We start from the raw sequence: 26,117 nt of genomic DNA on the forward strand, positions 1-26,117 counted from the left end.
GTAGTTGCGTTTATTTAGAAACTCATCGTCTATAAGCTTCAAGAGACGTAAACTCTTGCCTGGCTTTGTCGCTCACTGACTCCGGGAGGGAGTCGGCGGGCTTGCCTGGACATCAGTTTACCCATTTGTAAAACGATGGTGTTGGACTCCCTACGTCCACATCCTTCCAATTCTCGTGAACGACCACGACAGCGAGTACGACGGAAGCAAGTACAGTGGTTTGTTGTATCTAAGCAAGTTCCCGTTGGCTGATGATACACCCGACTTTCTTCCTTTGTGAGCTGAATGGATCCCTTCACGTTTCCTCTCGATCTCTGCGAGCGACAGGGTGGATGGAACGCTTATTAGAATAGAAAAAAAATCACACAAAACCATGTGACGGTGTGATGTCTTCAGGACGGCTCGGTGTCGCTGCCGTGGTTGAGAAGAATCGGTTATAAGGTCTGAGGCACTTCAGATGGAGATCTCCTGGGGACGTGGGGCTCCCGGGCCTGGTGCGCGTCCCTTTCACATGGCTGTCTCCGTTTCCTCCCCCTCTGCTGGCTTTGCCTGCTCTGCAGCAGCTGGCCTGGCCGCCTTCTTGGCCTCCAGATACTCCACGGTCCCGTAGGCCAGCATGGCCAGACTCAGGACCCCCAGCAGGATGTAGAGTTTGACGTTGACACACAAAAATGTGCTGTATCCAAAGGCGATGACGAAGCCTAGAGATTCCCACAGGCGGTAGTTCGCAAAGGCAGCCTCCTTGTCCTTCTCAAACAGAACGCCGTAAAGAGCTGTGGGGGAGACACGGGCATGAACACGTTGCTTCAAAACCTCAAACGATTGCTTTCAACTATTGCTGAAAACGGTGGCTTTCCTGCTGCCCAATTTTCTCAACAAAATCAGGAATTTTCGCTTCGTACCAAAACCGGAATTATTTCACGATGGGGACTTTGCCAAGTCAGGCGACACATCGTTGGCAGTGAGGAAGCATCGTACGTAAAGGAAACACAGAATTCGCGCGACGTTAGCACTGGTGGGAACTCGGGCCAAGCCGTCACTCGGCGGGTGACTACGTGGGAAAGGAAAAGGTGAGCTTGGAGGCCTGACCTGTGTGCCCCACGAGGCACGACCACTCCCTGGGGTCCCAAGCAAAGACGAACGCAAGCAATCCTAACCCCGGGACATCAGAATGCGACTGTGTGTGGAGACAGAGCCTTAAAAGAGGTGATGGAGGTAGATGAGTTCGTTACGGAGGCCCCCCCCCCACCCGTCCCACATGACTAGTGTCCTTATAAGAAGAGGGAGTCAGGACACAGACGTGCACAAAGGGACGATCGTGTGTGGACACAGGGAGGAGACAGCTGTCCGCAGGCCAAGGAGAGGGGCCTCCGCAGAGCCAGCCTGTCCACACCCGGACCTGTAGGACTGTGGGGAACAGCCTCGAGTGTTGCCGAACCCCCCACCCACCGTAGTCTGTTGGCCGCCCGAGCAGCCTTCTGCAACCTGATACATGCTTCTGGGTGGAAGTAAACGATTTTTGTTTCCAGTTTGCAGGGGTGCTAAGACGTGCGGTGCTCCTGGCTGAGGACTGGAAGCATCCCCACCTCCGTGACTTGAGGGAGCTGGCAGACGTGCGGGGAGGCTGACAGCGTTCGGCGGGGACGGTGGACCCCCAGGGGTCACCCCGAGCATCCCAGCTGATGCCCAGTGCCCGCCTGTCCCGCTCTGTCCTCCTGAGCTGCCCCGGCCACCACACCCTCCCCTCTGGCCGGTGGAGTTTTCTCTTCGCCAGGGACACCTCTCCTTGGGCACGTTCCACAGAGGCCACACTCCGCTCCTGTCTCCTCGGGCACTTGACCCCATCACTGGAGCCCTTCTCCTGCACCTTCAGCCTGTGCTCTCCCCTCCTTCCCTTCAGCTTAGAAACAAAGCCGGGTCTCTCCCAAAGATCACACGAGCTGGATTCGGGTCCCCTTCACCCCTCTTGCCTCCGTCTACACCGCTGTCCATCCACACCAACTACACGGCAGTCACAGCACTGAGGTCTGCAAACATGAACAAGGTGCGATGTCTGCTCTCAGGAAGCTCTCGGCCCGTTCACTGGACTTGGGCTTGGGTTCCCTCTCCTGTGGCCCATGTGTCCCGTCTGGACGGTTCCCTGCCTCGTCTCTCATCAGCTCCAGACCTGTTTCCTCCTCTCTTGTCTTACCTGCTCCGCGTTACCCCACACTGCCGCTAGGGCCATCTTTCTACAGTGTAAACGTGTCATATCCCTCCCACACCGGTGCCTTCAGTGGCCCCGCCTGGCTTTGGGGTAGAACAAATATCTCATCAGGGGGGCAGATGCCGCTGTCACCTGGCCTTGTCCCAGCCCAGCACCACCTGTCGCTGTGGAGCGTGCCCCCCACTCCAGCCCCACTGCCAGGCTCCTATGCCTCGTGCCCTCGCACGTGGCCGGCCAGCGGCGGCACGCCTCTGATTTTTTCGGTCAAGTTCCCCACGAGGCCATCCCGCCCAGCGTCCCATCCTCATCACAGTAATTCCAGCGCTCTCAAAGTGTCAGTAAAAGTACTCGTGGAATGGCCAAGTGGACCCGTGGATGGACGGCGACTTCATGAAGCGAGTAGGGAACCAACAGGTAAAACACCGAGCCCACGTCCCGTGGCGTTGCTGCGCCATGTCAGAGACCCGATGCGCTCGCTCAGAGGATAAATAGTAACACAAGGAAACAGGGGGGGCGATTCCAGGACAAGAGCTGCCTCTTCCTCTTTGTTCTGTCTAGTTATTGCCCAGAAGTCCCCCACCCCGGTGGGAGTGGAGGTAACACAGGCAGGACGTGTAACCAGAGTAGAGAGCATGAGACAATAAGTAGACCAACGTGTCAAGTGTAGTCGTGTAGCTCGGGCAGGAGGAATGGACTGCCCTCTGTCCCCAGCCTCGGTGGGACCAGACGTGATCTGCGCCTGTTATTCCTGGGGACAGCGGGAGTCTGGGAAGTCGTAGGGACTTTCCTGGGACCGTCCTTCCCTTCCTGCATGGCGGGCAGCTGTGCACGGTGGGAGAGAGAGCACACACGGAACTCCCACACACCTCCCTCCCCCAGCTCCCCTCCTTCCCTTGCCCTTTGCCCTGTTCCCTCTCCCTACATTCTGCAGGGGAGGGATGGAGGGAAGAGAGGCCCTCCAGCACCGCGGGGAAGGTTGGGGGCCAGCAGCAAGGTTTCCTGTGGCCCTGCCTGTGAACATCAACACCCAGAAGGTTTTTCTTGGCATCTGGTTACTCGGCTGTCCACCTATCACGGGAGGGACTCAGGAGGGCAAGGCCACCGGCACGATACAACGTGAGACGCACATTATGAACAACATACGTGTGTTTGGGACAACAGGAGGCTGTTTGGAAGGCTCAGAGGAGGTGCCCTTGTTGTCCGGGTCTGCGAGGCGTCCATGTTAGTACAAGTTCACCCACAAAGAGAGTCTGATAACAAGACCTGGGAGTTAGCAGCTCCTCAGAGTATTTTGAACATTTCTCGTCTTCCTATGGATGGTCGACAGATTCAGGAATGTGCCCAACGTCACTCATCCTTAGGCAAATGCAAATCAAAACCGGGATGAGATATCGTCTCACACCTGTCGGAATGACTAAAACCAACAACACAAGAAAGCACAGGTGTTGGCAAGGATGTGGAGAGAAAGGGACCTTTGTGCGCCGTTGGTGGGAAAGCAAACTGGTGGGGCCACTATGGACAACACTGTGAGGTTCCTCCGAAGTTAAAAATAGGACTACCTATTAAACGTCCGACTCTTGGTTTCGGCTCAGGTTACGATCTCACGGTTCATGGTATCAAGCCCCAACGTCGGGCTCTGTGCTGGTAGCATAGAGCCTGCTCGGGATTCTCTCCCTCCCTCTCTCTCTGCCCCTTCCCCGCTCGTGCTTTCTCTCCTCCCTCTCTCAAAAATAAGTAAACATTAAAAAAAGATAGAACTACCCCAAGATTTAGCAATTGCACTGCTTGGTATTTACTCAAAGGGTATAAAAATACCGATTCAGAGGGATACAAGCACCCCGACGTTTATGGCAGGATCATGCCCAAGAGCCAGATGACGGAAGCAGCCCAAATGTCCACTGACTGACAAGTGGATAAAGAAGATGTGGCATGTAGACAATGGAATATCAGTCAGTCGTAAAAGGACGAAGCCTTGCCATTTACCACGACACGGATGGAACTAGGGTGTATTACGCTAAGCGAGATAAGTCAGTCACGGGAAGACAAATACCATAGGACTTCGCTCGTAGGTGGAATTTGAGAGACAAAACACACAATCATAGCGAAAAAAGAGAGAGGAAAACCGAGAAACAGACCCTTACCTACAGAGAACACACTGATGGTCACCAGACGGGAGGTGGGGGGTGGGGGGAGTAGGAAGAAAATCCAAGTCTGAGACACCAGGGCTGTGAGTGGCAGGTGTTTCCATGTTCCATGGCCAACAGGTATGGTGGCCCCCTTAGTGGGTACAGTGCCGGAGCAAACACACCCCAGTTTCATGAATATTCTAGTGACACGGCCACTCTGACTTTAAGCTGATGTGTTTGTCTGGAGGTTGGCATCTTTAGATTTCAAGATTAACCTTGAGTCTGGCGGGTCCAGGCTGACCGCCTATCAAGGTTCTTCTCATCCTCAGTGACTGATGTGATGAGAAAAGCCCTTTATTCTGGAGGCTTCCTCCCCCAGAGCCATAACTCCAGCCTAATCATGGGAAACATCCGATAACCCCAAATGAGAGACAGGCTACCAAATGCCTGACCGGTATTCTTCCGAATTGTCAAGGTCATGAACAACAAGGAAACTTTCACAGATCAGACAAAGGAGATGTGGCAACTCAACGTGATAGGTTGATGGGACCCTGGGTGGGGGCCTGGGTGGGGGCCTGGGTGGGGGCCCCGGGTGGGGGCCTGGGTCGGGCCACGGGAGGGACCCTGGAGGACTCTGGATGGGACCCTGGTTGGGGGCCCTGGGTGTGGCCTCTGGAGCACACAAACTAGAGAAAACCAAATAAAGTCTAAAGTTTAGTTGACTCGTGTACCAACATTACTTCCTTAGTTTTGACAAGTGTTACCACGATTTTGTAAGATGTTAGCGTTAGGGGAAACTAAGTCAACGCTATACGGGAACTCTCCAGACTGTCTTTGCAACTTCTCTGTGAGCTCAAATGATTCCAAAATAAAAAGTTACTTAAAAAGAAAAGGAGCCTTTCTGCCAGCCCCATCCCGCCCCAGGAAGGCGCCGGTGGGTGGGCGCGGGCAGAGGCTGACTCCTGTCCTCGCGTGAGGCGTGAACGGGTCCTCGGGCCGTCTTGTTTGCTTGGAAAAGACGGGTTAAGTGAACTGGGCACACGAGAGCTCGAGTTTTCTGTGTTCATCAACCCAGAACAGCCCTTTGGGCGGCCAGCAGGGCGAGGGAGTATTTTTAGCCCAGACGCTCTGAATCTCAAATGCAGCGCACTGGTGTGTGAGGGTTGCTATAGCAACGGCACCTGTCTTTCCTGAACCGTCAGGGCGAATGAACAGATGGGAACAAGTGGCCCGGATCGAAGGTTCTGCGGGAGCCTCTGGAGCCCCGGGGGATGTCCAGCGTCGGGCTGCAGAGCCCCGCTCCCGGAGGGAGGCCGGGTGGGCCAGGCATCCGGCTTATTCTGCGTCAGTGTTTGAATTGGGAAGCGACGGCGAGAACTCGGAACTGCATGCTGCCTCCCGGATCGGGAAAGGACGGGCTCGCCTCACGTGTTGTCTCGAACGAGAGACACACGTCCAGGGACAAGATGAGAAACCCAACTCGCTCTTTCAAAACACAAGAGAGAGCTGCTCTTGGCGGGGGCCGTGGCGGCCGAAGCTGACCAAACTTGCAGCCTTCATACACACGAAGGCCGCAGGGACGCTCCGTGCTGCCCGGCCGTGAGTTCTAGGCCAGCCTGGTGGAGTCAGGCTGCAGGGGACTCGGGGAGTAAACCATCGCTCCCCGCCGAGGCCACCGCGAGCTCAGACTCCAAAAGAAAGTCTTAAATCGTGAAAAGAACGATTTTCCCCCTCAACCAGTCTCTCCTTGAAAAAAAATAGGTTTGTGCCTGTGCAAGAAGACGGAAATAGCTCATTTTAACTCAAGGCAGTCCTTCCGCTCACCCGCGAGACCTCGCCTGACGTGGTCTGCACAATCTGGACGAGGCCCGGCCTCAGTCTCCCGCGTCCGAGGCCGGGAAAGGAGGGCGAGAGCGGCGATTCCCGTGTCTCGGGGGGAAAGAAAGCCAAGCATTTTTGCCCCAGTCGCCTGAAACAGCTGGAGGCTTACCGTAAGGAGTGTCACGTGTCATGCGGCCCCTTCCCCGGTGCCTCGCCTGACCTTTAACGTGCAGACACGAAGAAAGTCCCGAGGGGTCAGAGACGCCCGCAAGCTGGCAGTAACACGCCCGCAGTCGCCCACCCCTGCGTGCAGGTTCGCTGGGTGACGTGACCTGTCCCCGGTTTACAACTCGGGACCGCCAAGAACGCTAACGCCAGCGTCTGGCGTCCTTCCTTCACCGGCGCTATGGGGACAGTAGACAGGCCGTGAAGCCCGAAGCCCTTAAACGCAGCAGGGTCCGCTCTGTCCGAAGACGTTTTCCAGCTGCCCTGTGAGCTGACAAGCACACAGGTCGTAAGGAAGGGGCCACCGCGGGGGCCGTGAGGGCCGAGGTCGTGGCCGCAGGGGCAGCAGCCGGCCTCCCGCCCTCGAGGAGTCGGGGGATGGGCCCGACCGAATTTCTAGCCCCTGCTGTTCCCCGGGTCAGGGCTGGGTGGTCGCATCTCTAGGGGAAGCGGCTCTCTTCCTGGCCCGTCCTGGGCCCCTGACACCCCCTCCCCATCCCAGGCTGTAGATGGGTCTGTGGGAAACTCGGCTGTCATTTTCACCCACTCCCCAGATCTACGCCCGCGGTCACGTGGCTTCCACCCCTGCCGCCCACGCCCCTGCTTCCCGCTCCCGTCCGGGCGGTGCCTCCCAGGCCCCTCGGCTCTGGCCGACAGCTGACACGGGAGCCCCCCTGACGCCCCAGTCGCTCGGCTCCGGCTGACTCCCACATCAGGCCTCCCTGGGGGCTGGTCGAGCCCCCTGCTCAGACCTCCACGGGGCCTCCCTGGCCACCTGCTGGGCCCCAGCCACTCACTGTGCAGCCGGACCCGCCCCCGCTGCCCCTGCCACCTGCAAGGTGACCTTCGCTTCCCTCCCACGGGGGGTCCTCCTGCTCAGCGGGAGTGAGACCCTCCGTGCACAGCCTCCCGCCCGGAAGCCTTACGACCAACGGCCCAGCGCGGCGCGCCCCTGAAGTCAGGGCCAGGCCCCTGGACCCCTGTGCCACGATGGTCCCTTCCTCTGCTGTGTGTCTCTCGCCACCCATCCCCGTGGGGCCTCGCATCCTACAGACACCCATCACCCTCAGCCCGACCTCTGGTGGCCTCTGTCTCAGGCTGCACCCTGTGTGACCTGGCAAGTGCCGTGTCACTGCCTCCTGGCCTGTGTGTGTGGGTGGCCAAGACTCGGGGTCACCAGCTGGCTCTGCACTCGCTCCCGGCCGACTCCAGAGATGGTCTAAAGGAACGGCCGGGGCTCTGGGCGGCAGCTCCAGGCCTGGGCCCCAGTCCTAACTCTGCCCTCGGGGCCCGGCCCTTGCATGTGACCTTGCCTCTCTGCTTTGCCGCCCCCCCCACCCCGGCTCCCCGAGTGTGGGTGACAGTGAGCCTGCCCGTGGGCTCTGTCCCTGAGTGCCTTCCCAGCATCTAGCATGCAGTATAGCTCACTAATGCGGCCTGTCCCGGCTGTCCCCGCTGTCCCGGCTGTCCCCGCTGTCCCTGCTGTCCCCCGCTGTCCCTGCTGTCCCCCGCTGTCCCTCACTGTCCCCCGTGGTCCCCGCTGTCCCCTGTTGTCTCTGCTGTCCCCTGCTGTCCCCACTGTCCCCGTTGTCCCCACTGTCCCCCACTGTCCCTGCTGTCCCCCGCTGTCCCCTGCTGTCCCCACTGTCCCCTGTTGTCTCTGCTGTCCCCTGCTGTCCTCACTGTCCCCCACTGTCCCCGCCGTCCCCATTGTCCCTGCTATCTCCGCTGTCCCTTGCTGTCCCCTGCTGTGCCCGCTGTCCCTCACTATGCCTGCTGTCCCCCACTATCCCCTGCTGTCCCCGCTGTCCCCCGCTGTCCCCGCTGTCCCCGCTGTCCCCGTTGTCCCTGTTGTCCCCCGCTGTCCCCACTGTCCCTGGCCAGCTCTCTGTGAGAACTCTGCTAACTCCTCTCCTCAGGGTGACAAGTCCTCCTGTGGATCTTTATTCCGACTTCCTTCCTGTGGTCCCCAAAGGGCGGCTGTCCTCCTCGGAGCCAGGGGGACACCTCTGTGCTCCTGTCCCCCTGTTCCTCGTCCTCATGCCCTCATTCAGCTGCTTTCCCCTCTGCTGGCCCTTCCCTCACTCTTCCCCTGACTCGGATCTAGACGCATCCTCGTGAGTGTGGACCTTACACAGAAGCACCTCTCAGTGCTGAGAGCCCCCACCCGCATCCTCTCTGTGTCTCTGCCCCCCGCCCATGTGTCTGCCCTTCCCCCCAATCCTGGGACGCTGCTCCCGAGGCCACAGGCCCTGCCCGCCCGCTGGCCCGGCGGCTCCCGCACGCTGTGCGTTCTGTCCGGAAGCTTGGCCTCCTCACCTTCCCTCCCCTCCTGCTCTGCGCAGCCATGGCCGCCTCCTCCGTGCAGCTCTGTGCTGTCTTTCCCGAGTTAACACCGCAGACGTCCGTCCCTCCGTAACCTGACAGGGCCGGTCTCGTCCTTCCCGGGGTGAGCACTTTCTGCTGAGCGACGCCTCCCAAGCTCCCCCGGCCTCACCTGGCCTCCCCCACCCCCCTGACCCCCCCGGCCTCCCCCTGCCTCTCAAGCTCCCCACCCCGCTGACACCGCAGCTCTATCTGGGGACAATCAGCCGGGGCCTGGCTCAGGCGTGACCTCCAGATGCAGCCCCCACTGACTGCCTCCCCACCCCCGACTCCGTTCTCCCAGAAAGCCGAACCCGCAGTCCCAGTGCCCTTGGTTGGATGCTGTCACGGTAACCTGCCAGCTCGTCCACCGCGGGTATCACACAGCCATCTCCCCATCTGGACCGAGGCCGCCTTGAAGGCCTCTCCAGCCTCCTGGGCCCGGCGCCGGGCACGCTCCTCAAGCAGAAAGCCGGGGAGGGACGGCCATTCTTAGAAGGGAAGGGAGCTGTACCCTTGGGTGATTCTCGTCTTTTGCACCTCGGGTCTGAACCGACGCTCAGAGAAAGTCCCTCAAGTCCACGGAAAGAACGTGGAGCGGGCCTCCCGCTACCCCCCGCCGGGCACGTCATCTCCCCAGGTGGCCCCGGCTGCGGGGTCCTCTGCCACTGTCTGCCCCCCACGGCCCGGCCAGGCGGGAGACGCGGGGGCGCTCACCGTTGTTCTGCGTCTGCCAGACGGCGTCGGACACGCCCCAGAGGCCAGAAAACACGAAGAACACGGCCAGCTGGCGGGGGTGAGGCTCCCACAGCAGGAGGGCGATTATGCAGCACAGGTGGGTCACCGCACCTGTGGATGCAGAGGGGAAACCGCCGGAAGTGAGGGCTCCGAGTGGTTCCGGAGTCTCCGTTTGCTGCACTGTGTAAACGTTTCCTGGGAATGCCCCAAACCCACGTCCTCGCGTGGATTCTGACACCGGCCGGGCCGGCTGGCCCGCGTGTGTGCCCTCCAGAGTCCAACTGCCACGCGCCCAGCAGGGTGACCCCTCTGCTCACCGCAGGCCTCCCCTGCGTCAGGCACCGTGCGGGGGGTGTGCCCTGCGCCTGGCAGGGGGGTCTCTGTGCCCCGGCCGAGGAGACCCCGAAGTGAGGAAGGAGTCGCTCCCTGAGTGGTGGTGGCCTGGGGACGGCACCGCCCTCCCGAGCGGGCAGGGGTGAGAACGGAGGGGCGGCCGGAGCTCCCAGGCTCACTCCTCCTGGCTTTACCCCAGCGGGCCCTGAGTTCTGGGCCACGGTCTGTGCAGACGTCCTGCGGCGTCTGTCTCTACGAGGCGGTGAGAGATGCCTCGTGACGGTCCAGAAACTGCTGTCGCATTGAAGACGGGTGCATCCGCCCTGGCTGTGTGGCCTGGGGTGAGCCACCACACTTCTCTGTTCCTGCGTTTCCTCATCTGCAGAGTGGGCAGTGCCCCCCCCAACCCCCACGGGGCGATTGCAAGGATGACCTGGGAACCTATGCGGGTTACTCCCACCAGGAGCTGACAAACATTTACTGTTTCCCCTTCTCACTGTGTCCCCGCTGCCCCAGACGCTTCAGACCCTAACTGGGTGGCCAGGTGACCGTTGATGCCCGTAGTTCTCGTTATTCGCACCGACCGCTGTGGCTGTGTGTTTCCTCTTTCCTCCCTTCCCAAGAGGGACAGAGGGGGATGCGTCTTTGTGCACCGCGTGAGGACGGGTCGCCTCCTTCAGGGAGCCTCCCTGTGGTGCCCCTGCACCATCGCTGAGCGGAACGCGCCCTTCACTCTGCCGGCCACCATTCCCGCCCGCGTCTGGGAAGCGTGTCCACGTACCTAGCGCGTAGAGGGCGGCTCTGCCCGTCTTCTGGGAGAGCCTTCCGTACAGCACAGAGCACAGCGAGTTGGTGGCCGAGAAGCAGATCATCACGTAACCAACAAACCGGATCCCCAGGGCGCAGGTGACGTAGGACTGCAGGACGAAGCACAGGGGACGTGAGCGGGTGGCTCGCGGGGGTTACAGCGTGACGGCCGCCAGGCGGGACCGGCCTGGAGCCTCGTGCTCGAGCCGGGTAGGAAGTAACAAGGACACACATCTGGACGGGGCTCCCCCCACGCAGCCTTTGCCTCACGTTGTGTGTTCTCACGGACCACGGAGGCGCTACTTTGGGCCCCTCCTCGCGGATTCGGTCGTTTCCTCCTCTGCACGACAGTTGGAGGAAGGCGTGGGGAGCCGTGAACGGGCAGAGCCCCCCGCATTCTTGGGGCGGCGAAGCCGCTCTGAGTGACACCCTAGTGTCTTACCCACGTGCCCTTGCGTGTCTGCCCCAACCCACGGCGTCCAGCGCCAGGACGGCCCCCGACGGGGCGGTGAGGGGATGTCATTGTTGGCTCTGGCGCAGGATGTGGATGATGGGGAGGCTGCGTGGGGAGGGGGCAGGGGGATTCGGGAGCCTGAACCGCCTGTGGTTTTGCTGTGAACCTACGACAGCCCTGGAGACAAACACCTGATAGAGAAGAAGTGAAGAGAATGGAGCGCATCTCAGCGGAGGCGAGAACAGGAGCGTTCCCGCACGAGGCCGTGAGGTCCCAGCAGCCGCGCCCCCGGCCCCGGTGCTGCCACCGCCGACGCCCTCACGCCCGCACCCACCACTCCGGTCCCCGCGCACAGCCGGGACAGACACACAGACACAGGCTGCTGCTTCGGACGGCAGAGGCGGAGGAAGAAGGCCGGAGGTCAGCGGCAAGGCCCGTGGGAGGGGCCCTGACCAAAGGCCAAGGGACGGTTCCGTCATCTGTGGGGACTCTCTGGACCCCACCGCCCTCCGTCAGGGCCGTCCCGGGAGCAGGGTGCCAGAGAGGACCCGGGACGCACAAACCCCGCCCGGAACATACACAGCCTAAAAGATACTGCGGTTTACCTGGAATTCGGATTTAACCTGGGAGGGGGCTTGTGGAGGGCACGAATTCGGAGAAAATTCCGGATTCTGGACAAGGAAGGGCAATCCTTGGGGAGCAGCCTTGGCGCCCCAGCTCCCACCCAGCCCTTTCTGGAAGAGGGGGTCTCCAATGTCCACCGCCCATTTGAGGCAGCCTTTCCGTGGCCCCGGGAGGCTCCTCTGGACCCGACACCACGTGGGCAGGGAGCTAGAGAGACAGCAGCTTGGTGAGCGGGCCACGAGGGAGCGAGCTGGATGGTGGCCGAGCCTTCCCGCTGGGCCCGCCCCAGGGCACGGGCCTCCCTCTGCTGGCCTGCCCCACGGAGGCCTGCCCTGTGCACAGAAGGGGGCGGGCAGCGCGTGGGTCAGGCCTCTAGGGCAGGACAGGGTGACAGGCCCGAGAGCCACATCCATCTCCGGATTGAGATGCATCATTTGAAAACTGGCCCGAGGGGGACTTCCAGGTGTTATTCGTGGATTTTATGTCTTTCCCTACTTTTGACTCTAAACTACGGGCAGTGTCGGGTGCAGGCGAGCGTCCCGCAGGTGTTCTGTGCGATGGCTCGCGCATGACCGGGGCCCCCTTCATCCCCGAAGACACATCTCGAGGGACGCATGGTCCCTGGAGGTAAGGCCCGGCCCCGGGGAGGCGGGAGTGACCTAGACCACGAGCACAGCTCTCCTCAGGCCACGAAGGACCTGGCGTCCCCCCCCCTCGGGAGCCCCGGCCCCCGCCCGGCCCCGGGGCAGGTGGCCCTGAGACCCACGGGTGCAGGTGAGGCCGCACAGGTGCCCCGCGTGCCGCGCTGTCTCGTACCCGGGTGTAGTCACCCGCGAGGAAGGCCTGCTCGAACCCGCTGTACATGGGCAGCAGCACCAGGAGACGCAGGCGCTTGTCTCCAAGGAGCCTGAAGGTCGACAGCAGGGTGGACCAGAAAGGCGGCCCCTCGTCTCCTTCGCGTTTCCTCTGCGCATCTTTGATGGGTTCCAGAAACACGGCCACGAGCAGGACGGCCAGGACGCTGCTCCCTGGAGGGAAGACAGAGGGCGCGAGGCCGAGGTCCAGGACCTGCCTGCTACTCACCCCCCATCTGCCCCCTCCTCTCCTTGGGGGCATCCATTCGGGGCCAGCAACACAAACTCCTCGGCGCCCTTCCCGAGCGACCACTCCCCTGTCCTGACCCTCATGGAATTCCCACTGACGGCCAGTCTCCCTTCTCGGGATGGCGAGTCGCCGCGGTTCTTGTTTGCTGAGTCTCGTGTCTATTCCAGCATCTTCACCCGGAAGCCCTGGGGGGCGAGCTAGGTGCATGAGTGTGGCGCCTCCTGAATGCGATGGGATAGCGCGTGTTTGTAGACAGTAAGTGGCAGTAAGGTGCTCTAAGGAGGCAGATCCCCCAAGGGGACCGGCCGAGGGGAAGGACAGAGCAGAGCTGTGCACCTGCGGGCTTTGGGTGAGGGAGGGCGCCAAGGGGCGCCATTGCAGGTGGGGTGCTGTGCCCGGAGCCGCGGAAGCCCGGGCCCCGGGCGGAGGGACGGCGCGGGGGGCGCCCCCTTCGCGGTGGGTGTGGGTGCGGTAACCGTGCAAACGGGTTTTGTTCAAGACAACTCTTCATTCCCCCCCCCCCCCCCGCCGTGGGGGACACCATGCGCCTTCGTGATTCCCCAGTGGTGACCGGACCTCCGTCTGCACCACGAACCCACCTCGATACCCGGATCGAGGGCTACAGCTCACTGACTCTTGTTCACACGGACACCTCTTTCCTTCCTGGTGGTCTGGGGTCCGCGTATACCCGGTTTTCTCCTCCCTGGCTCCGTGCTAAACACGGTGCTCTGCGAGCCACAGAGGGACTCGGGAGCCGGGAGGCTTTTTCCGTTTCTCTGAGGGGCCGCCAGGGATTTCTAGCCCGATGGCTGAGGCCCGGCAGCCTTGAAGGGGACTCGAGTTATTTTTTTCTCTGTACTTGGTCTCAGCGTCTGCCTGCACGGTGCGCTGGCCCGGTGCTGGGGGAGCGCCCGGCTCACGACCCGCCCCTTCCACGTTGTCGGCAGAGATGCCGGACCCGTCCCCACACACCCCGCACACCCCGGAGGTGCCGATCTACTTCCAAGCCTGATTTCTGTCATTCGGCCGCTTTCCCCTGGGCTGAACACAATCCTCTCTCCCCAGGTCGGGGTAACTCCGCATTTTGACGACACTTTCCAACACACGGCGCACGGAAGTCTGCTGAACAGCCGTCCGAGGTCGTGGGCGGTCACTACCTGTCCCTGGAGACCCGGTGAGTGCCACCAGTCAGAGCCACGTGCAGGGGGCCTCTGGGCATCTCAGCTGCGAAGCGGTTTCCAGAGCGGTCCATGCACAGGCAAGACGGGTGTGTAACCACGTGGAGGAGGCGTGCCGTCAGCTCCCCACTGACTGGGGCCGTGGGCAGGCGCGTGAAGCCATCGGGACACATGACTCCCAGGATAAGAGCCGCGAGGCAGCCCTGCGGCTGGGTCGTGGTACGGAAGCCACGTGTTTACTAGGAAAAATCACACACGGTCCAGGGCCACCCGTGACCCAGAACCTTCTCAAGGGGCGTGAACGTGCGTGTGTCGCACGTCTAGTATACTGGAGGGAGTGGCTTCGAAAGGAATTTCCTCGTGCGGACAGAGCTCAGGGATCGCGGGAAAACACTCTGGGGAGGCGGAGTTCTTTCCTTTAGTCCGTTCTTCTCCATTTCGGTTTGCTTTGTGTGTGCGTGTGTGTTTCTACGGTAACACGGCCTTGCTCACAGGAAGGAGACCCATGAAACCCTGCGTGAGGCCAGGCTACGAATAATCAGAGACGATTTCTTCATGGGACACGTGCACAGTGCCCGTTTGACACGACCGTCTGGACTGCCACTCCCTCGGGCCCCTGGATGCCGTGGGCACGAGTTCTGGGTAACGTCGGGCCTGGGGCAGCGGCCAGAGACCTGCCGGAGGGGACTGAGGGCCACGTGCTGAGCAGGGGAACCTCACACGGGGGCTGAGGATGCAAAAAACGCATTTTCCACGGCCTGTGCTGTTCCTTGGGACCAGGGCAATGCAGGCCGCGGGCCAGCTCCTGCTCCTGGCTGCTTTTGTAAGTAAAGTCTTAATAAAAAACAGCCTCGGGGCGCCTGGGTGGCTGAGTCGGTTAAGCGTCCGACTTCGGCTCAGGTTGTGATCTCCCTGTTCACGGGTTCGAGCCCCGCGTCAGGCTCTGTGCTGACGGCTCAGAGACTGGAGCCTGCTTCGGATTCTGTGTCTCCCTCTGTCTCTGCCCCTTTCCCACTCACGCTCTGTCTCTCTCTCTCTCAAGAAATGAATAAACATTTAAGAAAAAAAAAAAGAAAAGAAAACAGCCTCGCTCTTCATTTTCATGTTACCTGTGGCCTCTCTTCCCGCCAAAAACATCACTGAATAGTTGCAGCAGAAACCACTCGGTCCTCAAGCCTAGAATATTTAGTGTCCGGCCGGTGGGGGAAAAGCTGGAGCACTGCTGTTTCGCAGATGGGGGGACAAACAGAAGCTTTAGCTTTTGTGGTTAAACGCTCGCTGCCCTTACTCTTCATTCTTCCTGCGGATTGGGGCGGGGGTGGGGGGGTCTCACAAGGGCCGGCTTCTCTGCCCACGAGTTTTCTGTATTTCCAAAGGACGCTAATGCTGGAGTCTGTCCAGGAAAGGAGTCTACACCTGTCCAGACCGTCTAGCACAGCATCAAGTCTTTTCACGGTGGGTCACGGCTCGTCCCACAACTGTCTCCGGCTCCTCTGTCCCCTCCAGGGCCTCGTCCGCCGCGGCCACACCAGCGCCTCTGTGCTTCTCTGCCTGGAGTGCCCTCTCCCCCCTCCCTCTCTGCCTGGTAAGCCTCTCCTCGTCCTTCGACACCCGCTCGGTACCACCGCCTCGTCAAAGTTGCCCTGGACCCCAATCCCCCGAGAAGATGTGACCACGTGTCAGCTGGAAACCTCGTTCAAAACACTGCATCGAATTTCTGTTAGCCGAATACACATCTTCTCCTGCATCGGGCTCTGAGCTTATCGAAGGTCCCGAGTTACTAGTTTCAGGACCGGAGAAAGTCCACGTCATGGCGTGGCACTCGCTGGTGCTCGCTCCGCTTTGCCAACACAAAGTGGCTGTTTTACAAGTTCTCACTCAGTGACCTCTGATCTGGAGGTGACTTTGCTGGCAGCTGATGGTCTCAGCATAGGGACGGATTCAGACGGCACACGCAGCCTTGGTAACCTTTGATCCCATTAGGATCCTGGGACTCAGTCCCACCAAATTCAACATATTTCAGACCCGTGATCTTTAAGAAGGACAAAGAATAGATTTAAATTCTCTTCAAACGGTAAAAACAAACAAACCGACCCAGCCAACACAAAAAACACTACTCTAAAAATACCCCCTTTAATTATAAATCTAGTGACTCTAACAGGGAAGTCATTTAGAAAATGATTCACATAAATATTTTCCATTAACATGAGCTTCTAAGGATAAGAACCAGTAGAAGAATGAACTCCCTTTGGGCAGCCATCTTTCCATGAACTTCCAGTGTGTGCGTCCTTCAGCTGCATCGTGACCAGTAGCTGAGAACCCTGGGGTCTTCCTGATTGGAGAATGGTCGCTGCAGGAAGGACCCCGGCCCCACACCAGCAGGAGCCATTCAAATATATTCCTCAGAAAAAGATGACAACTTACAGGGTTTTGGATTTCCAGGGTCACTTGGACATAGTTGACACACAAGTAGCCAATCCATCAATACCGTGGTATACCCTGGTCCTATCCCATATGGTAGCCATCGGCCCCACGTGGCCATCAAGCATTTGCAATGTGGCTGTTGTGACTTAGGAACAGTATTTTTAATTTAGGTAGTAAAAATATAAATAAACACATGGGGCTGACGGCTACAGAACTTTGCGGAAGAAAAATGACTCTGTCATCACAGGAAACTCTATTAGACAGCCCTGGTCTTCTGCACTTGATTTCCTACGAAGAACACATCGGTGCAAAGCTGAGCACACTTTACAGGAATATTTGTACGTTGGGAAGATGCTCTTTCTCAACCCAGGGAAGAGTTAGGTTTGCTTCCCCTGGGACTCGGCCCGCCGTGAGCACATACCCGTGTAGATGCCCAGCAGGGTGTAGATCAGCGTCTGCGAGGGTCGCTGGGTGCTGTTGGTGGACGCTGTGGCCATCAGACAGTCACTGGCCCCACAAGACAGGAGCTGCTCCTCTGGGATGGCCTCTGTGCAGCCGGAAGCAAAAAGATGACAGGAGAACGTGGAAAATTGATAGGACAAGGGGCATGAGGATTCAAGCGTACAGCCAACAGGGGCCTGGACGCCCCAGGGCCAAGAGTCACGATGGGTGAAAGCCACGAGACACGGGTCTGTCTGACCAAGTGCCTCCAGTTACACTTCCCCCGGGCACGTGTCCGTATCCATGATTTTAAGACACGCTGCACAACAGCTACTTGTATTACTTTCCGGACATAATGAAAACATCCAACATTTCCGAACTAATCAAGAAGAAATAAGGTGCTTTAGGCTAGGCGTCAGGACCACTGCGTTCTCTTTCGCACTCATCTGTAGTGGTCCCATGACCTTGGGCAGGTCGCTTTGGCCCTCTCCTGAATGCTGGTTTCCCAGTCTGCTAAAAGAATAAAATGGGCACCACCAGGGGCTCCCAGACCGTGTCAGAGTCTCTGGAGGAGGCGGACGTCATGGAAGAAAGGACATCTGTCGTGACACAGATGTCATCACGTGGAGCGCCACAAGTGCCCCTTGGCCGGTGCGCTCGCCGGGCCCTCGGAATGCCTCGCTCCTCGGGGTCTGGGTCCCGGGGTCGCTTGGAGAATTAAGCTCTCTTGCCCGAATGGCTTTCAACCTGTCCACTCCATTTCCCACCAGTCATGCTGTAGAGACCGAACCTTAGTCCCAGTTTCTGTTGGATTATCGTTGACCTCGACGGCAATAATGAGTAAAAACGGGTGTCTATGACCTGCCGGTTTCCCTTCTCCATGCACTTAGCAAGTGATGGCATCACATGAGGAACAGGGGCAGGGGGATTTGGGAGTCCCCCAAAGGCAGGACTTCATAGGGGATGGCAGGATTCAGGTCCGGGACAAAGAGACAGAAATAATCCAGACAGCAGTCAGGAGTCAGGACCTCTGCCCACCCCCATCGATAAAGGTTTCCTGTAAGAATTGAAGAGATTTATTTCCCCCTGTCCTTGGTTTAAATCTTCAGACGTCAGAGGGCGCAGGCATAAAACAGACCCACACTTTACGTCCACATGAAAACATGGGTTAAGACAACAGCCGTCAAATGTTCAAATCGGTTACGGGAGAACAGGTCGTTTGTGGAGCATTTAAGACACTGGATAGTGGATCAATTCAGTGGGACAATAAATCAGTCGAGCCTGTTCTTAGTGTAAAAGGATAGTGATTGATGACTCCAGGAACCCAAGGTCCACTGGCAGTGGCCCTCTGTTCTCCCAGGACACTGCTCTGGGGGGCTCCCCCTGCCCACGGAGGGCAGGGTCAGAATGGCCAGGGCACTTGTGGACAAGACGGACCCGCCCAGACTCCCCCAGGGAACAGCTGGGGACCAGGGAAGGCTGGGCACAGGCAGTTGAGAACCACGTCTTTAGGTGATTCACCTGCTCCAGTTGTGGAATAAAGACACGTGTAAATGGGATGGGGGGCCCTCTCGGGGGTCATCACGGAGCCCCGTTTCCTTTTACCTTGACTGGGTGTCTGGCCAAACACCAGAGATGAGATCAGGTTGCCCCACACCCCGGACGACTGGAAGATGAGAAAGAAGGTGCCGAAATACTGGTTCACCACGTCTCTGCCAACCTTCCCCGCCTTCTCTGCTTGTGTGTTTCCCATGATGGTGAGGTACGTGCCCTGAGCAGACCACAGCGGAGCTGCTCCCAGACCCAGCAGTATGGAGGTCGGAACCAAGGTGAACCTGTAAAATAAAACACAGACAGACAGTACCTTCCCCCCTCCAATCTTCCCTACCTTTGCGGAGAAGGAAACCCCATGCCTAGCCCGTCGTAAGCCTTGTCATGTTTATGGATTGGTTAGACTGACGGCTTTACCACAAGACCCAGATAAAGGACCCAACTCGGTGCCTTTTCTGGTCCTGGTTAGTTTGCAAGAGACAAATTCATTGCCAGTGAGTTTTCTTTGTGTTTACAAGCAACCACCAACGAGCTGGGATTACAAATAAGGCTGGGTGGTTTTTGAGTATTTCTAACAGCTTTATGTTTAAAACGATTTATTTATTTTTCGAAACGTTGATCGATCGATTGAGTGATTGGTTTACTTTCTTCATTGAGGACTCTGTGTGAAAACTCCATGGCAATAAGAAAAAGAAGAACGTGAAATCACCGTAATCATTATGTCCTAGGTGACGACAGGTGTCCCTCCAAGGGATGTTTGATAGGTGTGTTGCCGGGAATAAGATTGTGGGGCCGGTGCCTTTGGAGCTTGGTCCCAGAGGACGCCTCTCCATCAGGGAGGAGGTAGGTCTCAGGCTGGGCCCCTGCACCCTGACGTGTCCACTCTCTGTGATGGGGTGAGGCCACGGTGTTGGGTCCTCGGGTCACCTTCTGCTAAGTCTCCCGAAATTCACCCTCGACGTGTTCGTCAAGGTCTAGCTCTCATCATTGGGGCCACAAAAGTGTCCCTGGTGCAGACAGGGAAACTCAAGGCCCGTGAAAGACATGAGGGAAGGTCAGGGCTGGGAAGCAAGGGAGGAGATGGGCCCAGCAAAAGGGACGGAGACATCTTGGCGGGAAAAAAGGGGAAGAAAGCCTGTCCTGTCCCAGCAGCAGACAGAAATTTCCGGAAACGGCACTCATTTTAAAGTGAAAGCAGCGGGGAACCCTCAAGCGGGCTCCAGCTCAGTGCTCCTGAGCAGGAACCTGCGTCCTGAGCCAGACCCGGGCGCGAGCCGTGTGGGCTGTACCAGCTGGCGTAGAAGTTGCCCAGGGAGAAGGCCACGTAGCAGCACATGGAGATGACGATGGTCCACTTGCAGCCGAACCTCTTAATCAGGAGCGGTGGGAGGAACATGGAGGACAGGAGCATCCCGCCGTACAGCGTGCTGAGCGCCGTCACCCCCAGCCCTTCCTCGCCATACAGGCTGCTCTGTGGGGACAAACCCAGCCCTGGTCAGAGGGGCCAGTAGCCAAGGGGACAGAGCTCTGGGTCACCACTAGGTCCCTGAGGCCACGAGCAACAGGCTACTCTGAGGAGGTGCCCCCTCCCAGCTGCAGGTGCTCCCCTCCAGCTGACAGATGCTCCCCTCCCAGTTGATAGGTGCTCCCCTCCAGCTGACAGGTGCTCCCCTCCAGCTGACAGGTTCTCCCCTCCCAGAGGATAGGTGCTCCCCTCCCAGAGGATAGGTGCTCCTTTCCCAGCTGACAGGTGCTCAGGTGCTCCCCTCCCAGATGAGAGGTGCTCCCCTCCAGCTGACAGATGCTCAGGTGCTCCACTCCTGCTGACAGTGCTCCCCTCCCAGCTGACAGGTGCTCCCCTCCTCTGACAGGTGCTCCCTTCCCAGCTGACAGGTTCTCCCCTCCAGCTGACAGGTGCTCCCCTCCAGCTGACAGGTCCTCCCCTCCCAGAGGATAGGTGCTCCCATCCCAGCTGACGGGTGCTCCTTTCCCAGCTGACAGGTGCTCAGGTGCTCCCCTCCCAGATGACAGGTGCTCCCCTCCAGCTGACAGATGCTCAGGTGCTCCACTCCTGCTGATACTGCTCCCTTCCCAGATGATAGGTGCTCCCCTCCTGCTGGCAGATGCTCCCTCCCAGTTGATAGGTGCTCCCCTCCAGCTGACAGGTGCTCCCCTTCCAGTTGACAGGAGCTCCCCTCCTGCTGACAAGTGCTCCCCTCCCAGTTGAGAGGTGCTCCCCCCAGCTGACAGGTGCTCCCCCCCAGCTGACAGGTGAGGCCTGGGAGGGAGCACAGTCCGAACCATGAGGCAGCTGCTGCTAGATCCTGGGGAGAGGGAAAGCCCGAGGCCCGGTGCTGGGGTCGCTCCGGGGCAGATGGCCACACGCCTTCTGTGAATCCGTTTTTATCTCTAGGAGAGCTTTGGACTTCTCCCCTTTAAGCTGAGGAAACAGAGTTACTGTCCTCATGGAAGAGATAAAGAAGGGGACACTGTCTGCTCGCAGACTGACACGCACAGTGGGGTGCCCAGATGACCTGGAAGCTGGCACTCTAATGCCTGGTTTCTAACATCCCTTCCTGCCTGGTCGCCCCGGCAAGACGTGTTGTGGCGAGGGACCCTGTACCACGCGGCCAGGTACTGCTCTCTGACATTCCCTCACTGCCGGCCTGCCCCCCGGAATCCCAAACCCTCGGGCTGACTTCTTACTCTGCCCTGTGTCCACCGGTCCAGGATTCCCGCTTCCTTTGCTGCCCGGCCCCCCGACGTGCTCCCACCTTCCTTGTCCCCGCTTTGCAGGGGGTGCCCATTGTTCCAGCGCAGATCAGGGGTGTCTGAGGGCTCCTGGGTAACGTCACCCACGGAGACCTGTGCTCTGATCTGCTGTTGGAATTTTGCCTGACCTCTGGCACACGCCACATGCTGACCCACGATGTCACCCCAGCTGACAACGATACCTTCGAACGCAGGGAAATGTTCTGCTTTTTCCAAATCTCTCCCGATGCCTAGCCCAAAGCAGGTGCTTAAACGGGTATTTGCGGATGAATTAAAACGGATAATGGGGCGCCTGGGTGGCGCAGTCGGTTAAGCGTCCGACTTCAGCCAGGTCACGATCTCGCGGTCCGTGAGTTCGAGCCCCGCGTCAGGCTCTGGGCGGATGGCTCAGAGCCTGGAGCCTGTTTCCGATTCTGCGTCTCCCTCTCTCTCTGCCCCTCCCCCGTTCATGCTCTGTCTCTCTCTGTCCCAAAAATAAATAAACGTTGAAAAAAAAAATTAAAAAAAAAAAAAAAACGGATGATAAAAACAGCTAGTCCCAAGAGAATTCTGACATCTGGCTGGAAGGTGGAAATTGAGCACTCTGTCCTGCCGTGGGGGTTAGCTGGAAATTTCCATTTATGACTCTGAGCTGGATGAGCCTGAGGCTTTGTTTCCTTCATACATGCGCGTTAACCCCTCCTGCATGACCGGGCTCGCCTCCTTGGGTGTGAGTGGGAGGCGCGAGGCGTCTCTCTGCGTTGGGACCTCTTCCGCCCACAGCACTGCCGCGAGCCAGCGAAGGGCATAAGGCACCTGTGATCGGATTTGACTGCAAACCACCGAAAAGGAAGACGGATGCCAGAAGCCAAAATGCAATTTTAAAAGCAAATTTCTTTTCTACGTGAATGGCCACGGTCGAACACCTGTGTTTGCCTGTGTTAGGAGAGCCAGTCGGCAAATACACGTGTGAAGGTAAGTACGTGCGCACGTTGAGCCCGAGTTGTGCAAGATCTGCCTGCGTAAACAATCGGGACATTCGCTCAGCTCATTCAGCAAACAGAGTCTTAAACGCTTACCCGCAGAGGCTGTATGCACCTGCTCTAGTGGAAAAAAAAGGAAATTTCAGCAGCCGCTGCCCTCCAGGAGTGCACAGTGGACAGGAGCCAAGAGGAATCATTAACAGCAGCAAACAGTCCATTGCGGTGGGGAGTGAGTCCTGCAAGGGAAACTCGGGCCAGCCCAGTGGGGTCAGGAAGACTTTCTAGAAGGAGTGAAGACCAAATGAGATCTGGAGGATGAGGGGGAACCTGGGGAAGGGTGGGAGGTGCCGAGGGCAGGAGATGCGGGGATGCGTTTTCACGGGCCTCATCCTGGGCGGAGAGGCAGCACGGAACGTTGCACGATGGCCAGAGCCGTCAAGCTCTTCTGGGAGATGATGCTGGGCAGCCTGCCAAGATAGGTCCCAGCTCAGTACTGGGGAGTAGGGTCGGATCTTTAAGCCCATAGAGAGCCTGAGAAGAGAGTTCAGCTGGAGATTGGCACGCACCGATGACTCTCCTTCACAGAACTACCCATAGTTTGCCCCCTGCGTGTCTGGCCCGTCTTGGTCAGGGGGACTCGGTCACGGAGCGGCGGCTGTGGTCCTGGCATCACGCGATCACAGGCGTCTGCCTCAGCACCTGTGAGCACCCCACCCAGACTTCAGCTCCAGGGAGCAAGGAAGGGAAAGAGGTGACGTCCGAGTGGAGCCGTGAAGGGCTAGCAGATCAGTAGCCACGGGGTGTGAAGGCTGCAGCCGCTGCAGGGGGAAGGCTGTGTAGACGCGTGCCTGGGTCCCGGGGCGAGTCCAGATCAGGGCTGGGACCCTGGGGATTGGGAACGAAGCCCGCCAGTTGAAAGCCAAAGGAAATGACAGGGCCAGACAGGTGCTTCCAGCATGGCGGGGATGCAGTCATGCCTCAGGTCACTTCTGTCCTTGTCATTGAATTCTTTTACTCAAGCCAGTCCTGACCAATGGAGACAGTTATCCCAGTTAAACCGTGTTTACATATTCTGGACCAGCAAAGGAGGAGACAAGGCGGTTAGGGCTGGGACAGAGGGTGGGGGAAGTGGGTGGCGGGATGGTGCACAGAGCTGGAGGTCTGGTCCTCTGATGTCTTCCAAGGAAGAGGGCACCTCAGCAATGACCGTGGGTGCTTCTACTCCCAAGACCCCAGGCAGACTGGGGTGGGCCTGGGTGTGCGGGGGGTGGGGGCCACCTGCTCTCTCTGGGTTGTGGCCCCTGTGTTAAGTACCCTTCCAAACACAAGCAACTGGGCCTCTGGGTGGCTCAGCCAGTCGAGTGTCCACCTCTTGATCTCGGCTCAGGTCATGATCTCATGATTCACGGGACTGAGTCCACCTCTAGCTCTGTGCTGACAGCACAGAGCCTGCTTGGGATTCTCTCTCTCTCCCTCTCGCTCCGCCCCTTCCCTGCTCCCTCTCTCTCTCTCTTTCCTTCTCTCTCTTAAAATAAAATAGAAGATATTTGCAAATGACGTATCGGATAAAGGGTTAATACGCAAAAATCTATAAAGAACTAGTCAAACTCAACATCCAGAAAACAAATAATCCAGTGAAGAAATGGGCAGAAGACGTGAAAAGACACTTCTCCAAAGAAGACATCCAGTTGGCCAAGCGACACATGAAAAGATGCTCAACATCACTCATCGTCACGGAAATACAAATCAAAACCACAACGAGATACCACCTCACACCTGTCAGAGTGGCTAACATTAACAACTCAGGAAACAACAGATGCTGGCGAGGATGCGGAGAAACGGGAACCCTTTTGCACTGCTGGTGGGAATGCACACGGGTGTGGCCGCTCTGGAAAACAGTGTGGAGGTTCCTGAAAACATTAAAAATAGAACTACCCTATGACCCAGCAACTGCACTACTAAGTATTTATCCAAAAGATACAAGAGTGCTGACTCGAAGGGACACATGCACCCCAATGCTTATAGCAACACTATCGACAATAGCCAAAGTATGGAAAGAGCCCAAATGTCCATCAAGTGATGAACGGATAAAGACAACATATACACAATGGAATATTACTCGGTAATCAAAAAGGATGAAATCTTGCCGTTTGCAACAACGTGGATGGAACTAGAGTGTGTTACACTAAGTACAATAAGTCAGTCAGAGAAAGACAAACACCATATGATTTCACTCATACGTAGGAATTTAAGAAACAAAACAGATGAACGCAGGGGAAGGGAAGGAAAGACAAGATAAGAAAGAGAAGGAGGCAAACCATGAGAGACTCTTAAATACGGAGAACAAACTGAGGGTTGCTGGAGGGGAGGTGGGAGGGGCTGGGGGATGGGCATCGAGGAGGACACCTGCTGGGATGACACCTGCTGGGATGAGCACTGGGTGTTGTATGCAAGGGATGGATCGCTGGGTTCTACTCCCAAAACCAACCCTACACTGTGTATGTATGTTAACTAACTCGGATTTAAAACAAAAACAAAAACAGGTCTCCTACATCAGAGCCAAAAATCATTATGGAGCAGAAACTGCAAAAACAAGAGAAAGGAGCTAGTTACTGAGAGAAACAGACGACAGGAAATGAGGAAGAGAAGAGAGGAAAACCATCTGACACTTTTCTACCGCTCATGAAACCTACACGCTCCTTCCAATAAACTTTAAAAAGGAAACAACAACAACAAGTAACTACCTGGGGAAGATACAGCCAATCTACTTTTAGGCAAACGTGACTCTTGTTACAGCCTTTTAGAGGCTTGAGGAGGAGAGAGTGCCATGGGGGTTGGGGTCAAAGCTATGGAGACAACTTTGTCCTAGTTCACTGTTCTGCTTAAAGAAGCTTGGAATCTCAGGGCGCCTGGGTGGCTCAGTAGGTTAAGTGTCCGACTTCGGCTCAGGTCACGATCTTGCGGTTTGTGGGCTCACTCCCCGTGTCAGGCTGACAGGGGCCGGAGTCTGCTTTGGATTCTGTGTCTCCCTCTCTCTCTGCCCTTCCACTGCTCATGCTCATGCTCATGCTCTGTCTCTCTCAAAAATAAATAAACATTAAAAAAATTAAAAAAAAAAGAAGCTTGGAATCTCTATGGTCTAGCAAAATAGGATAAATTCATGTTCCTACCCCAACCACAAAGCCAAAGGCACGAAGACACAGAATCCGCAATGAGTCATCCTGTGACTCTCCCTCTTTTTTTTTTTTTGAGTGTTTTACTTATGTTTGAGAGAACGAGAACGAGCGGGGGAGGGGTAGAGAGAGAGGACAGAGGCTCTGAAGCGGGGTCTGAGCTGTCAGCACGGAGCCCGATGCGGGGCTCGAACTCACGAACCGTGAGATCATGACCTGAACTGACGTTGGTTGCTCAACCGACTAAGCCGCCCCGCCGCTCCCGTGTGCCTCTCTCTTTTCAACTGTGTCAAAGGCAAATCACATCACGAGCCCAAGACCCACAGTCCTTGTCCAAGGGTCAAGCACACACTCCCTGTTGTGCAATCCTGTTGGAGAGGGTGGGGCTGCACGTTTGTAAGCACATAAAAACCACTGTTTGAGAGGATTTGGGAGTGAATCGGTTAACAAGAAATCCTACATTCCTTGTCTTCTGTGACCCTGCGGATTCTTCGAGGCCAAGAGATGGACGTTTGTTCAGAAGTGTCCTCGCTTACCTGCAGACTCTGCAGACCTCCGTAGGCCGTAAAGAGAAGCAGAAATCCAAACGAAACCACAAGAACATTCTTCAGGCTGCTTTCCATCATCCTGATTAAAGACGTCAACCATCAGTGGACACGTAGGTTCGTAGTTCCCTAAAAGAAACCAACGGGGGCACAGGAAAAGCGGTCTGTACCAAGAAGTCACATTCTGTCTCTCGTCGGAGTTAGAGGCACCTAGGTCATTAAGGCTGCTGGGAGTTCATGAGCTTGGTTATCACCGACACCGTGAAACA

General features: G+C 57.7%; 1 protein-coding gene across 1 annotated transcript; it reads right to left on the minus strand.

Moving 5' to 3' along the window:
- On the minus strand, positions 1-25,956 carry UNC93A (unc-93 homolog A). The gene is made up of 8 exons (XM_030314642.2): positions 25,840-25,956; positions 19,686-19,867; positions 18,451-18,680; positions 16,826-16,951; positions 12,515-12,726; positions 10,595-10,730; positions 9,460-9,591; positions 1-773 (listed from the first exon to the last, which is right to left on the minus strand). Exons 1-8 carry the CDS (start codon positions 25,927-25,929, stop codon positions 508-510), a joined length of 1,374 nt encoding a protein of 457 aa, XP_030170502.1. The 5' UTR covers positions 25,930-25,956; the 3' UTR covers positions 1-507.
- Between the last annotated feature and the right edge of the window lie 161 nt (positions 25,957-26,117).

Source organism: Lynx canadensis, chromosome B2 (genome assembly GCF_007474595.2).
Source record: "Lynx canadensis isolate LIC74 chromosome B2, mLynCan4.pri.v2, whole genome shotgun sequence".
NCBI classification, from domain to species: domain Eukaryota; kingdom Metazoa; phylum Chordata; class Mammalia; order Carnivora; family Felidae; genus Lynx; species Lynx canadensis.